The following is a 14,987-nucleotide window of genomic DNA, read 5'->3' as shown; positions in this document are numbered from 1 at the left end:
TCTTGTCCGAAACAGAGTGTTAAACAAATGTTCTAACGTATTACATCCAACTGGTGTTAATGAAATTCTACCCAATGTCACAATTGGTCTTTGGACTATATCCCGGTCTTCTCTTTGGTTCTCCTACTTCTGCAGAAAGCAAATCACATCTATTAGAGACCAATATTATTAGTTAAAGTCTCAGAGGAAAGCATTTTTCCCTTTTAGGTTGGGGGGGGCATGTTCTGAAGCAGTCAGCAAATCCCTTCTATGTGCTCAGCACCATAATTAACTAACTGTACACAAGTAATTAAGATCCGACCCCTGCCTTCGGGAACTCCTCCTGTTTGAGAACAGTCGCCGTATACACTCTCTTGCAATGTAGTAGATTTAAGGTACTCTACTTGAAATAGATAAGAATGTTTTGAGGGCCCAGCGGAAGGAAATGGTCATTTTTGGAGGGAAAATTTGAGAAAACTTCAGAATCACTATTCAGTGGTACACTGAATCTTCCTTCATGTGCATAATCTTTTTGTTCTAAACCTTTCTCAACTGCATTCCCAATCCATAAATTAAAATTTTTTAATACACTTAGAATAAATTTTAAAATATGACTATTATATCATTGGACAGGAGAGACTCCTGGGCTGAACACTAGAGAGAAATTATACTTGTGAGTTTCTCTATTCACAGTTATAACTTACCACAATGAACCATTCTTGTCTCCTTTAGCAAAGTATTTTTGCACTCACAAAGTCTGAAGAATAAGATTAAATGCACAGGTCACCTCCACCCAGGGTCTCTACTTTGCAATTTGGGATTTTCCTGGTAATGACATTCATTATTACATTTGGCTTATTTTCTGCTATCTTGTGGTGAATCAGTTGGCAAATTTGAAATTTATTACAACTATCAGTATCTAAGCAGTAGGTGAATATAATAAATCACTTATTCCAAGATGGTTGTGATATTGTGATTTATAATAAATATATATTCGGTCTTTGTCTAGTTTCTGGTGCAGAGTTCCTAACAGTCTTGCAATTTTCTGTGATGAGAGCAATAAAGACGTCCTATTATGTGAATGAGGTGACTCTTAGAAAGCAGCTAAGGATGAGGGCCGGTTGCCAGGAGAACCAACCATGTGATCAGAGGATTGGAACTTTGAGTCCTACCTGACTTGCACCTCTGTGGAGAGAGGAGGGACTGAAGGTTGAATCAGTCACCAGTGGCCGGTGATTTAATCAACCATGCCTATGTAGGGAAGCCTCCATTAATTTTTTTTAAGATTTTATTTATTTATTCATGAGAGACAGAGAGAGAGAGAGAGAGAAGAGAGACATAGGCCTAGAGAGAAGCAGGCCCCAGGCAGGGAGCCCGACATGGGATTCGATCCCGGGTCCCCAGGATCACGCCCTGGGCAGAAGGTGGCGCTAAACCGCTGAGCCACCCAGACTGCACGGGAAGCCTCCATTAAAACCCAAAAGGGCAGGTTTCAGAGGGCTTTCAGGTTGGTCAACATGTGGAGATATAGGAAGAGTGGTGCACTCACACTTGGGAGAAGACAGAGAAGCTACAAGTCCTCTCGCCATACCTTGCTCTTGGCATTTCTTCCACCTGGCTGTTCCTGAATTATATCCTCTTATAATACACTGATGGTCTAGTAAGTAAAATGTTCCTCTGAGTTCTGTGAGCCACTCTAGGAAATTAATTGACCCAAGAAAGGGATCATTAGAACCTCCAAGTCGGTGGCCAGTCAGTCAGGAGCACAGGTGATGACGTGGGCTTGTGACAAGCATCTAAAGTTCAGGGAAGTAGGCTAGTCTTATAGGACTGAGCCCTTATCCCGTAATCTGATTCTGTCTCCAGGAAGATAGTATCAGAGCTGAGTAGAATTGCAGGACATACAGCTCTTATCGGAGAATTAATTGCTTGTTGATGTGGGGAATCACTCCTCAACCTACAGACATCAGAATTGTGACCAGACCCGTAATGGTCTTCTTTCTTCTCATAAAGGCCCGACATGCAGCAGAAATTGGAGCCGATGGCATCGCTGTCATTGCACCTTTCTTTCTCAAGCCATGGAACAAAGGTAAACAGATAGTCTAAAACACACAGTGCCTTACATGGCCCACTTCTTTTTGACTTCATTCAAACTGGTCATACTGAACTCATGAAAGTAGTTGTATGGACTAACGGTGTGCAGTTGCAGCAGTACAACAGTCGTCCAGAATATCTGGTCTCCCTGGATCCATGAAAGAAAAGGCTCCTTTAAGAAGGGCTTCAACTCTTTTTCCAAGTGACCTGATTAAGTCATTCACCAAGCCCCAGGTCAACCTACAGTTGCCTGTGGTTGAGTCAGGTGTCCATTCCTAGTCGAGTTGGCTGTGTAGAATGTCAGAGTCACATGGCTTGGAAATAGTCCAGCAAAGCATGACTATTTTTCTCAAAAAAGAGGAATGTAAGTGATGGGCATCTTGAGACTATGTGTTCTATTCAAGGTTGAGTGACTAATGAATTTGAGGGAGATTTCACAGAAAGATCCATTGTCTCCCAAAATACCAAGTTAATTGCTTTCTCCTTCTTCTCTGCTTTCTCTATGGAAACTATTTGTAGTTTCCAAGTATACTGAGTCTTTTTAATCCTTCTGATTAGCAAACAAAGAAATATAAATTTTGAAAGGATTGAAAACGGACAATCCATGATTGCATGCATGATTAAATAAATTCGTAGCCAAATGTGATTGAATCAAAATTATCGTGAAATATCATCTATTATTGGTAGAAAATAATTGTTAACATAGGATAAGTAATTTAAATTCTGCCATTTGGGGAATTGAAGATGAACATTTTAAACGGTTTTTTTTCACATGGTTATAAAAATTTTACATGAATTCGTTTCCCAAAAAGAGTAAAGGAAAAATAATGAGTTCTACATAATAATTTTGTCAAATATTTATCAGGGACAGAGTACATCATCACAGTATTCAGATGGAGTACCTAAGATTCTCTCTCCCACTATCCAGTATAAGCGAGTCTGCGGGATTTATTAATCCTCTACAGTAATGTCACAGTGAAAGCTTACAGAAGATGATGTTGGAAATTGCAAATCCTCAGTAAACTAGAATGAATTCTCTTCTGCTGTATCTGGATTTCTCCCCAAATGGGAAAAGTGCCAACCCCTGGTTGAATTATTGTGAGATGTGCCACTATTCTTACAACTTCCCTCTTTGAGCAAATGTTTATCTTTTGTTATAGAATTTTCTCAGTTACAACTTGATGATTCTGATCCTAATGCAAAATCCTGTGTTCACTGACCACATTTACCCCTGTGGGGTAAGAGCACAAGAGTCCTACTGATGGGCTTCTGGCTTTTATAAGAGTATTCCATGAGCTTCTCTTATTATGTGGGAAGGTTCATGCCAGGTTTTTTTTTATGATAGTCACAGAGAGAGAGAGAGAGAGAGAGAGAGAGAGAGAGAGGCAGAGACATAGGCAGAGGGAGAAGCAGGCTCCATGCACCGGGAGCCCGACGTGGGATTCGATCCCGGGTCTCCAGGATCGTGCCCTGGGCCAAAGGCAGGTGCCAAACCGCTGCGCCGCCCAGGGATCCCTCATGCCAGTTTTTTAATGGTATTTTAGTACAGTAGGAAAGCAATCCTCTTACTTTGGCCTTTCTACAGGAAAGTAAAATAAAACTTTGAATGAAGCGAGTTGCAAAGACATTGCAGTAACAATCTCAGGGATGGTAAGAGTGATAGAGAATTTTCAGCTCCTGAGAGGGATGGTTGCAGTTCAATAGACGGTTAATTTTTTACCAGGGAAAGCCAGTGTTTTATACTTGTTCACATCATGGCTTTTCCTGCTATTCTTTCAGATGTCTTGATTAATTTCCTAAAGGAGGTGGCTGCTGCCGCCCCAGCATTGCCATTTTATTACTATCACATTCCGGCCTTGACAGGAGTAAAGAGTAAGTACCACTCCATGTTTCTCTCAATGTTTCTTTCCCTCCATCTCTCACATCTTACCATTTCACTAAGAAACTCCCACTGCATTTCACTCCACCTCATGTCACAAACATAAAACTGTTCACCAGATGGTTCCAGTTGGCTCCAAAATAAGTCAGTCTTATCAAAAATAAGTCACTCTCAGGCAGCCCCGGTGGCACAGCGGTTTAGCGCCGCCTGCAGCCTGGGGTGTGATCCTGGAGACTGGGGATTGAATCCCACGTCGGGCTCCCTGCATGGAGCCTGCTTCTCCCTCTGTCTGTGTCTCTGCCTCTCTCTCTTTCTCTCTCTCTCTGAATAAATAATCTTTAAAAAAAAATAAAGCAAAATGGTCTCCTCTTTAAAAAAAATAAGTCACTCTTATCATTGACACTAACTTATAATGAAAGTTTTTAAGCATGAAAGATGCCTTTCTAGCAGACACCTTTTGTCTATCACACATACATCCACTTCTTATATGAGAAGACACAAGCCTATAAGCCCTGCAAGGACATCAACTTGTACTCTATTGTATTCTCAGTGTCTGGCACACAGGAAGTTACTCTGATCTTTCCTCACTTTTCTTTTGGGCTTTTCTTTTATGTTTACTATGCTTCTCCAGGAAAGAGATTGTTAATTAGAGGAAACTTATTAGGGGATTATTATTTTTATTACTTATGAGAGACACAAAGAGTATTTTTTAGATTTTATTCCTTCCTACTTCCTTAAAAGAAAAAAAAGTAGAAGTTGTGCTTTGGAAACATTCATATGTTGTCTTTAAGAAATGGAAACCTTGGGGCTGAAATCTGATAAATATATAGGAACTTCTAGGTGAGGGTCAGTGATGTCCATTAAAGAATAGCCCCTGGCACTCAGTGCAAATGTGAGGGGTGCTACAAGATGGGATTTGACATTTTCTGGATTTGTGCAGATTAGTGAGGTATTTACTGTTTTGAGCAGTTCGTGCCGAGGAGTTGTTGGATGGGATTCAGGATAAGATCCCCACCTTCCAAGGGCTGAAGTTCAGTGACACAGATCTCTTAGACTTCGGGCAGTGTGTTGATCAGAATCGCCAGCGACAGTTTGCTTTCCTTTTTGGGGTGGATGAGGTAAGTCACCCACTGGCCTATCCCAGCCAGTTAGTTGCCTTCTAGAACAATTTGTAAAGCTGTTTATATAGCAGCATCTTGTCTCTTCCTCTTTTTCATAAAAGTGAATACTCTGTGTCTGTTTTTGATTAGCAACTATTAAGTGCCCTGGTGATGGGAGCCACCGGAGCAGTGGGCAGGTAAGCCTAACTCATTTTTCCCAACAGTTATAAATGGAAAGTTCCCCCCACCCCCACCATGGAGGCATTGCCGCCTATGTGGTTGTACTTCTTGTATGGACACCATGTCTAACAAAAAATGGCCTTTCCTTCCCCTAGTCTTTCAGTAAAAAGGAATTAAGTATGGCTTAGCAGTTTGTTAGCAACTCAGTCATTGTTATTAGAAGCATCTGTTGCAATTAGAGGTAAGGCCCAGGAGCTAAGAGCATGCACAGAATTTGGCAGAAATTACTTGGTTGCTAACAACAGAAGCCCTTTGAAAGTAGCTAATGTGGAAGAAGATACATTATTATAAACTACTGGGAAATTACATAAAACTCAAGAGGAGGAAATGCAGCCAAGCCTCAGAGAAAATGAGAACCCAGGACGGCAAAGCTGTCAACAGCCATGGCAGATGGCTCTCCGTCTACGGTCCTCTGGAGATTCCACCCCTGCATCTCTCTGCACACCTCTTTATTTCCCTCTCTTGCTCTCCTTGTGTATTTTCTATGCTTCAGCGTGCACATGGCCAATCGTGGCTGCCCAGTCATGGCATCTCAGGATATTACTGGCTAACACTCCAGTATCTGAGTCCAATCAGCTGCAGCCAGAGAAGTAGAATCCTGTGGCCTGATGCCTACTCAGCAGAGGCTTAGGGAAGGCAGGGAATTTGATTAGCATCTCCACTGCACATGTTAACTTAATTCATTAGAAATGTGCCTGCAAGTGATTGATTGAAATATTCATATTAACTGAAAGTGCATTTCCTCCCTATAGGAAAAGTGTAGGAGAAACAAAGTAATAGTGATAACATGTCTTGGTGAGCATGGCTTTGATGAAGAATAAGTTAGGTATAATCTCAATGGCTTATTTACCAAGCCAGACTGGCCTGCAACCATACATTGTCACCACAAGGACATTTCTACCAAGGGAACCTGAATGCCTAGGTCTACTGACCATGAAATTCTTACTAGTTTTGTCCCCAAAGATGACTTTTGTTTTTTGGCCTCCATACTAGGCATTTTAATTTTGTCCACATAATCTGTAAGCGAAGTACATTTCATTAGACTTTATTTCTTCTTCATTATAATTATACTCCTCTCTAATTTAATATGCCTAAGAGCCCTGAAATTTGAATTTTACTATTCTGAAGCTCCTCAAATATATTGTGACTTAGGAGTGTTTCACATCTATAAGTGACTTATCTCAGCTATTATATTTTATTTTTCCTTACTTTATTACCAGAAGATAATGTGAACATCACATTCTTGGAATCCCTTACTGTTCACTCTAGGGTCTCCATATGTGAAATACCAACAACACTCTGTTCTTGGTACATCAAATATATTTTTTGGAAACTGGCTATATGAGAAGCTGCTAGAAACTGGGGAAACATCCTTGTTAAGAATTTCTATAAATGTCTACCTTGATGGTTTTTCTAAGAATTCTGTGATTAGTCTGAGGTACTTGTCTTTACTAGTAAAGTTGGAGGGTTTTTTTTAAGTCCACATTTTATCAGATCAAATAACTTATTCTCACTTTCATTTTTGCTGAATTGTAGTAGATAGCAGCGTGATGTGATAAAAACCTTTGCCACAACTGTATAGCCTTCTTTAAGTCATAGTTTCCTCACAATGAAACAGAAGCCAGGGCTGTGAGAGGACGAGACATGATTTATGTCAAGCACCTAGAACAGAATAGACCAGAAATGATCTCTCATTTTATTATGATCCTTATTATTATTAGAAAGTAATTGCTGGGATCCCTGGGTGGCGCAGCGGTTTGGCGCCTGCCTTTGGCCCAGGGCGCGATCCTGGAGACCCGGGATCGAATCCCACGTCGGGCTCCCAGTGCATGGAGCCTGCTTCTCCCTCTGCCTGTGTCTCTGCCTCTCTCTCTCTATCTGTGTGTGACTATCATAAATTTAAAAAAAAAATTAAAAAAAAGAAAGTAATTGCTAGGTAATATGTAAATTATATAAGCATATAAATTACAGGTAATGTATAAATTGGCAGAGAATTCAGATAATCTGCTGGAGCTTGCCCCATTCACCCAGTTCCTCAGCATAAGGCTTTTAGGCCTCACCTCAGATACTATATTTTACCCAATAGTTCGAATCTGTATTTGTGCCTGTGCCTGTGCCCTCGGGCAAGCATTTGGCTACCAAACACACCTCCACCTCTAGCTTTTTTCCCTTTATTCTAATTTTATCCTTTTCCCACTTTCCTTCCTTTCCCTTTATCCCCTCTGGTACTCTGTGCCTCCTCTTGGCACTGCTTACTGTTGCTGGACAACTCAGAACTGAAGACACTTGATCTCTAATAGATTAGGGCCAAAAAAATAGACTTTTGGAAGGCCTGGTATATTTTTTCCCTTTTAAGCATCAAAGGGATTTAAAGATCTAGACCTCTCCTGCTGAGTTACTGATCCTGCAGTATGTACTGTTTTCTTTCCAGTACCTATAACTACCTGGGAAAAAAGACAAGCCAGATGTTGGAGGCTTTTGAACAAAAGGACTTCTCTTCAGCCCTGAACCATCAGGTTAACTTGTTTTTCCCGTCATATAAATCACAGCCACTCCCCCCCCCCCCCCACTGGATAATTCTTATTCTCTCTCATGTGCACTCCCGCCACACCTGCCCTCATTAAAATTGCTTACCTGCATCTGTCTTTACTTTCCTTCGGCTTCTTACTGGCTCTTGTTTAAAGCCAAACCTATACCCATTGTCTGTGTTGCCTATGTGTCTAATCAGGACAGGCCCTGTATGGGAATGACCTTCTCTGTCCCTCCTGGAAATGATCTTATTTGTATTCTATGTTCAAAGTATTTTTGTGACAATAAAACAATAGTGATAGATTTTTGGGGAAATGACCATATGCCATCCCCTTGAGGACTTCACACCCCAATCTCCGGAGGATATGAAGAAGCTATGAAGCTGGTAACCCAAAATAGGGAGACTTAATCCAAAGTCAGAGCAGGTCAGTCATCTTCACCTACCATGTGCTGAGAACTGGGAGCATCTACCAGGCAGAAACAAGAGCCAAATGAGTGATCTTAAAGCAGATGCTGGCTTTGAAACAGGAAGACAAAAGCAGCAGGAGCTGATGGATGACAGGGAAGACTCCAGGGGAAATGATGGCTGCTGTTGATGTTACATGGAAGGCAGGCTAGATGTCCAGGGAATGAAGAGCCTCATGAAAGGCAGAACCAGTCTCGCAGCTGGGTAATATGTGTACTTGAGGTAAGTGGAATGAGGTGGAAGGAAACAGCAGAGGCAGAAGAGAAGGACTTTTCGGAGGCCAAGAGGTGCAGGGATTTTCAAGATAGTAAAAGTAACTGGAGTATCCCAAGAAAGTAAGTAGGAGTGAAAGGCATAAGCAAGATCAGAACAGGTGCTCAGTCCCAAAAGTTAGTCTCCCAAAGAAAATTATTTCTGAAAATTCCAACCTGTTCTGAGTTGAATGACAGGGAGCCCTTCTGTTTAGTAGTTTCTTTTAATGTCTGGCTCAGTTTCCATTTCTTTTTACCCCATTAGTACCACTCAAATAAGTCATCCCACTCAAAATGGTATTGGTAAGGAATGTAGTTTACCACATTCTTTGTCTTTTCTTACAGAAGCCTAGTGTGAGTGGGTCTCACTGACTCCTTTATTCATAGGCTAAGGGCTGAGTCAAGTGCATAACTTAATGAAAGCTGGTCTCTTGCTATAAAGGAATTTGCAGTCAAGTGAAGAAGCAGACAAGCAAAAAGGGCAGAATTTATTCATTCTCATGGGCTTAAATGCCATCTGTTATATTTACATAAGTGAAATGACACATTTAAGTGATGTTCCATACTACATTGTTTATAATAGCAAAAGACTGAAACAACCCAAATATCCATCCATAAGGAAATAGTTAAAAACATTATGTTTCAGTTATGCAATGGAATTACATGCAGCCTGTAAAAGGATGAGATCATTTTCTGTGTATAGATCTGAAAGGATTCCATGATATATTAAGTGTACAAAAGCAGCAGACTACAGAGTTGTGAATGTAATGTATTACAGTTTGTGTATGAGGTAGAAAAGAACATATACATAGATGTTTGTAAGGCTCTGGATATTAAAATTTCATTCTTCACTGAATTTTTTGTTACTAAACTGATTAAAACAACGTAAAAGTATTATCAAAAATGCATCTCTTAAATGGATGAGAGTCTGTCTTTTATGATTAGTTCAGGAATTCATGGATGAGTATTACATAATGCTAGGATGAGTTAAATTTCAGCATCAATACTATTTGTTTTTTTGTTTTTAGAGAAATAAGTGCTATGAAACCCTATTCTTGTAAATCAGTAGTAAGAATGAAAGAAATTTTGTCATCACAATGTCACTCAATTCTTTGCACAGTTTTTTGGGTTGTGTTAAAAATCACAGAATGCTTTAGTGATTTTCAGCTGACAACCTGAGTAGCAACATTGAAAGCAAAAAGTTGAAAGCCCTATGATTTTTTAAAGGACTCTTTCCCTGTTAATTAGAGGAATTGCTTTGTCATTTTGTCGATGCCAATACCAATATTTTGATCTGCTCCTTTATTTGGTTCCCAGGGGTGTCCCAAGGCAGTGATATAGAAGATATGTCTTTATTTCCTTAAAAAGTGGGATAAGAAGCACTTATGAAAGAGAAATCTAAAATGACAACCTGCACCTCCATGCAAATTCGTAGTCTCATCAGTTTTAGAAAATAGCACTTATGGAAGTGGAGGATCCAGAAATTATTTATTCCCATAAATCTTAGCCTTGGCTGATGTCCCTTAGCTATCTTAGAGAGTACCCCAGAAGCTAGTATACCTCACTTTAAAAACAATCACACTAACTGATAAGTTTAGATGGATAAAGATCAGCTAGATGGATAAAGGGTGCCTACCGCCATCTTAAGTCTATTGTTCAATTCTATCTTTGGTGCTGCTTTTCTGCATGGACCCTTCTTATAAATCTTACATGTATGAAAAAATCTTACCGTATCCTGGCTGGTTTTCAACCATCCTCACTTGGCTGGTTTTGTCCACTCTGACATGGCTTCAGAAAACTAAGGTGTATGGGCCTTTTAGTTTGGGGTTTCTGTCCTTTGACCTCCAAAATTCTTTAATTGTTATCACAGCTTAGTGATGCTGACTGTAGATTTGTTTTTCCTTTCCAGTTTTGTATTCAGAGATTCATCAACTTTGTGCTCAAACTAGGTAAGTTTCCTGCTTTGTTTGCTAATAGGATAAAGGAAATGGAACACTATCACTTTCTTTGAGGGTTCAGTGAGGACACCTTTTAATGTTCTGTTGCAAGCAGAATTTTATTTCCATACTAGCTTCAGGGCCCACCCTATAAAATGGAACCTAGTTGGCAGATCTCTGGCACCCTTCAACAAATCTCGTTCCCCCATCTTAGCACTTTGTTGGTCTCCCCACTCTGCATCCCATCCCATCTTTTGATCCTTCTGAGCACTCCTTCCTGCTATTTGCCTCTACTCATTAGAGTTCTAGCACACTGTGGCTGATTGCAGCCTGAGTACTTGGAGGAAGGCAGTCTGAATATAGATCTTACTAAATTGTGAATGACTGACAGCTCCCCCAAGAGTATTTGCAATGTAAAAAGAGTTTATTAACATAAGTAAGCTCAAGTGGATGGAGGTTTAGATAATATGACAAAGTAAAAGTTGAGGGAAATACAGTGAATTTGCATAGAGAAACCTTCTCAGGGTCTCCTAAATATTACCCCATCACAAATGACAGATGCCACCATTCACCCCACTCCTGAGGAGACTGACCCTTCCTGAGAACCTGGGTCGAGTCCAGAAATAGTTTTAGGTTTATTCTTGGCAGACCTCCCACCTCCCCATCAGAGCCTGTCTTGTCCTGGCAACTCCTGCTGAGCCCCAAGCACCTATTATGTGGTATGTCCCTCCTTCTTGCTGGAGGGAAGAAGCTCTCCGCTAGCTCCCTTAATCCTTCAGAGACAGTGTTTCCCATTTGCTTTTCACTTTCATGATTTTTGTCATATTTATGTGCCATAAGTACAATTAATTACCTATTATTATTCCCTTGTTCTAAGCAATGCTTTTCACAAAATTGTGGTTTGGCGGGACAGCTATGCATGTTCCTAAGGTGCATTTAAATAAATATTGAACTATTAAAATTAGAACTACACTTGTACCTGTGCATATATAAGATCATTCTGTATACCAGTATGATACTGCAACATTTTTGCCAACTACAGCTCTGAGATATTAGCTGAAAGAATTTACTCTCTTGCCAGAATATTTGCATTTTAAAAGTGGACTGACTCAGGGCACCTGGTTGGCTCAGGCGGTTAAGCATCCAACTTGATTTCAGCTTAGGTCATGATCTCAGGTTCATGAGATCAAGCTCTGTGCTGGGCCTGGAGTCTGCTCTGGATATTCTCTCTCTCTCTGCCCCGATAGATAGATAGATAGATAGATAGATAGATAGATAGATAGATAGATAGATAGATAGATAGAAAAAATGGACTCATGAAGATAAGTTTTATGGTTTAAAAGAGCATATCTTTAAAGAAATCATTTCAAACTTCCCTGGCGGGTTGGAGCATTCATGATTTAGGCAAGGAGAGACTTAATAAACTTGTAGTCTTATTATGAGAGTAGCTCCCTGTTCTGCCATTTGTAAGAAGCCTGGGACGGCCATTTTGCATTCATCAAACTATTTTCTGTATCTTTGGTCATGCTATTTTTCTTCCAGATGCTCAATTGTTATGATTAGTTAGCTTAGCAAAAGAAAGTTACTTCTCATTACCTTGGGCTTAAAAGCCATAGCCAGTTAAAAAACAAGTACCTTTTTTTCTGTGCTGTGTTGTTTCTTTAGATCTACCTTCAAAATCCCTAATTCTATCTTCAGCTCTGTTTTTTTTCTTTTTACATTTTATTTATTTATTCATTAGAGACACAGAAAAGCAGAGACATAGGCAGAGGGAGAAGCAGGCTCCCTATAGGGAGCCCGACTTGGGATTAAAACCCAGGACCAAAAAAAAAAAAAAAAAAAAAAACCCAGGACCATAGGATCACACTCTTAGCCAAAGGCAGGTGCTCAACCACTGAGCCATCCAGGTGTCTCAACCACTGAGCCACCCAGGCGTCCCTTCAGCTCTCTTTTCTACTATTTCATTTCACTGAATATATATTTTTCATTCCTAGGATTTTTGTTTGCTTTTTCCCAGATCTTTTTTTTAAGATTATTTATTTATTTATTCATGAGAGACAGCAAGAGAGAGAGGCAGAGGCACAGGCTAAGGGAGAAGCAGGTTCCCTGCGAGGAGCCCGATGCAGAACTCGATCCCGGATCCCGGGATCACGCCCAGGGCCAAAGACAGACACTCAACCGCTGAGCTACCTAGGTATCCCAATCTTCTTGTTCTTTTTTAATTTTTTTAAAATTTTTTATTTATTTATGATAGGCACACAGTGAGAGAGAGAGAGAGAGAGAGGCAGAGACACAGGCAGAGGGAGAAGCAGGCTCCATGCACCGGGAGCCTGACATGGGATTCGATCCCGGGTCTCCAGGATCGCGCCCTGGGCCAAAGGCAGGCGCCAAACCGCTGCGTCACCCAGGGATCCCAATCTTCTTGTTCTTTATATATATGCTCTTCTCTTAGCCTATGGCTTCTAGTCCAGTTCTTTTATCTTTGTGAGGTCTCTTTCAGAATTTGGTATCCTCTAATCTCAGGATGTGGGATTTGTCAATTGTGCATTTGCTAGCTCTTGTGCAGCTTCTTTTTCTCATGTGTTTTGTAATTTTTAACTCTGAACTTGTTTTCAGAGACTGTTGTTTTCTGGAGAATCCATCGTGCTCTGGGTTATAAGGTGTCTTAACAAGTGGTTTTACATTTGCCTCTGTTGGACACTACAATTTCACCAATTCTAACCAGTTTTTAGGTTAATTTCTTAGTCTGGTTTTTACACCAAGGGTCTAATGCAAATATGGTTTCAGCATTCATATGTGGCACAGGCTTGGGATTGATTCCTTTCATATGATCTTTTTCCATCCACAACCTGGCAAAAGTCAAACTTCCTTGCTTCTGTCCCCAGGCCAGCAGGCCAGGTTTTCTTCTACTGCCTTTCATAGAAGGCTGGCTACCAGTTTTGCACAGGGAGTTTAGTTTCAGCCCCCTGCTATGCACAGACCCAAGGCTTCATCTAGCATTCCTGCCCTAGCTTTATAACGCCAGCTCTTAAATAGCAGCATCTTAAATAATGCCATTCTCAGAGACTTCTTATATGTGATTAAACTAAATTCTCTCTTAGTAATGAAGTCCTGTGTCATGTGATCCATGCCCTATATCCCTGAATCAGATTATGCTCATGCACCACTTGGCTGCAGCAACTCACCACACCGACCTCTTTATTCCTGATACCATTGGTCCCTCTTTCTTGCTTTTGAGGTTGACATTGAGTCTTCTTTTGTTTTGTTTTGCAGCTTGTCAATTTGTTGAAAAACTCTCCACTTGTTCTATATGTTCAAGGCAGAAAGAGGGATTTCCTATGTCTGCTCAGTCTGCCATAGTGATAACAAATGTTCCCCTCTCTTCCACCTTATCCTATTGTAGAAGTCACTGTAAGAATACGATTTCTTCTTTGGAACGTTTGTGGCAAAGTGGATGCTCCTGGTCATATTTCCTTGTTTTCCCATCTAGGTTTTGGAGTGTCGCAGACCAAAGCCATCATGACTCTGGTCTCTGGGATTCCAATGGGCCCACCCCGGCCTCCACTGCAGAAAGCCTCCGGGGAGTTTATTGATAATGCAAAAGCGAAGCTGAAGAGCCTGGATTTCCTTCTTTCCACTGATTTAAAGGATGGAAACTTTGAATCCTGTAGCTAGTGCCTCTCTCATCAAATCAGAGTGTGTACCTTGAATAGTGCATTCATTTCTCAGAGACTTCTAGGTGAACTAAACTCTTATCTAGCAAATGAAATCTCACCTCAATCAACAAGTGTTTAAGTATCTTCTGTGATCCTAAAAATGTTTTATTTTGTGAAGGGGCAAAAACTGTAAAAGGAATCATGAGCTCTGAGTCATTCAATATTTCACAAAGTTTTTGTGGAGAAATTTCTACTTATATGGATGAAATGGAATCAAGAGGAAAATTATAATGATTCATTCTATCTGCCTTTAGGAGCTTTCATTATTTTGATTTCTGATTCTTAATCCTATTTTAAAATTCTCTAATTTTAAACCATTATAATGTACTTTCATTTTAATAAATATTCATTTGGACTCTAGGACAACTCTGAGTTTAGGCAGGTACACTTTAATGCCAAATTACAACATGACTCAACTCTACACAACTATTAACACCCCAACTCACTTCACTGCTCAGTCTAATTCTAGAATAGAATTCTAGTTAATTCAGATTAACTGTGATGTCTCAGTTTCCCCCCAAAACACTGGGTTGGGTGAAGACTTGCTTTAGTTTTTACCGCTAAAGGGCCCATTTAGAGTAAGTTTTCATGAAACAAAGAAAAGGTTCTCCCCAAAGATGAATGCAAGTCTCCACTTCTTGCTATACAGGGAATTTCTAAAAGCTCAAAGTCTCAAAGAACCAAAGAGCTCATAAGGGAAGGGAGAAGAAATGTGTGGGAAATATAAAAAAGGGAGACAGAACATAAAGACTCCTAACTCTGGGAAACCAACTGGGGGTGGTGGAAGGGGAGGAGG

The 14,987-nt window shown here is 40.4% G+C and overlaps 1 protein-coding gene across 3 annotated transcripts in view; it reads left to right on the top strand.

Annotated features, from left to right (window-relative positions):
* Positions 1 to 14,551, top strand: part of NPL (N-acetylneuraminate pyruvate lyase) — a 36,039-nt gene extending 21,488 nt beyond the window's left edge. For 2 of the 3 annotated variants that reach the window (XM_055319544.1, XM_055319545.1), the window contains 7 exons: positions 1,993 to 2,068; positions 3,853 to 3,945; positions 4,922 to 5,070; positions 5,203 to 5,249; positions 7,724 to 7,808; positions 10,448 to 10,487; positions 13,966 to 14,551. In XM_055319544.1, coding sequence (XP_055175519.1) covers positions 1,993 to 2,068; positions 3,853 to 3,945; positions 4,922 to 5,070; positions 5,203 to 5,249; positions 7,724 to 7,808; positions 10,448 to 10,487; positions 13,966 to 14,150 — 675 coding nt within the window. In that variant the 3' untranslated portion in view covers positions 14,151 to 14,551. The remainder of the gene's footprint in view (positions 1 to 1,992; positions 2,069 to 3,852; positions 3,946 to 4,921; positions 5,071 to 5,202; positions 5,250 to 7,723; positions 7,809 to 10,447; positions 10,488 to 13,965) is intronic. The other variant, XM_055319546.1, reaches the window with a different exon arrangement.
* The last annotated feature ends 436 nt before the right edge of the window (positions 14,552 to 14,987 follow it).

This window comes from Nyctereutes procyonoides, unplaced genomic scaffold, assembly GCF_905146905.1.
Source record: "Nyctereutes procyonoides isolate TBG_1078 unplaced genomic scaffold, NYPRO_anot_genome, whole genome shotgun sequence".
Lineage (NCBI taxonomy): Eukaryota > Metazoa > Chordata > Mammalia > Carnivora > Canidae > Nyctereutes > Nyctereutes procyonoides.
This window is presented reverse-complemented; position numbering and strand designations above follow the sequence as displayed.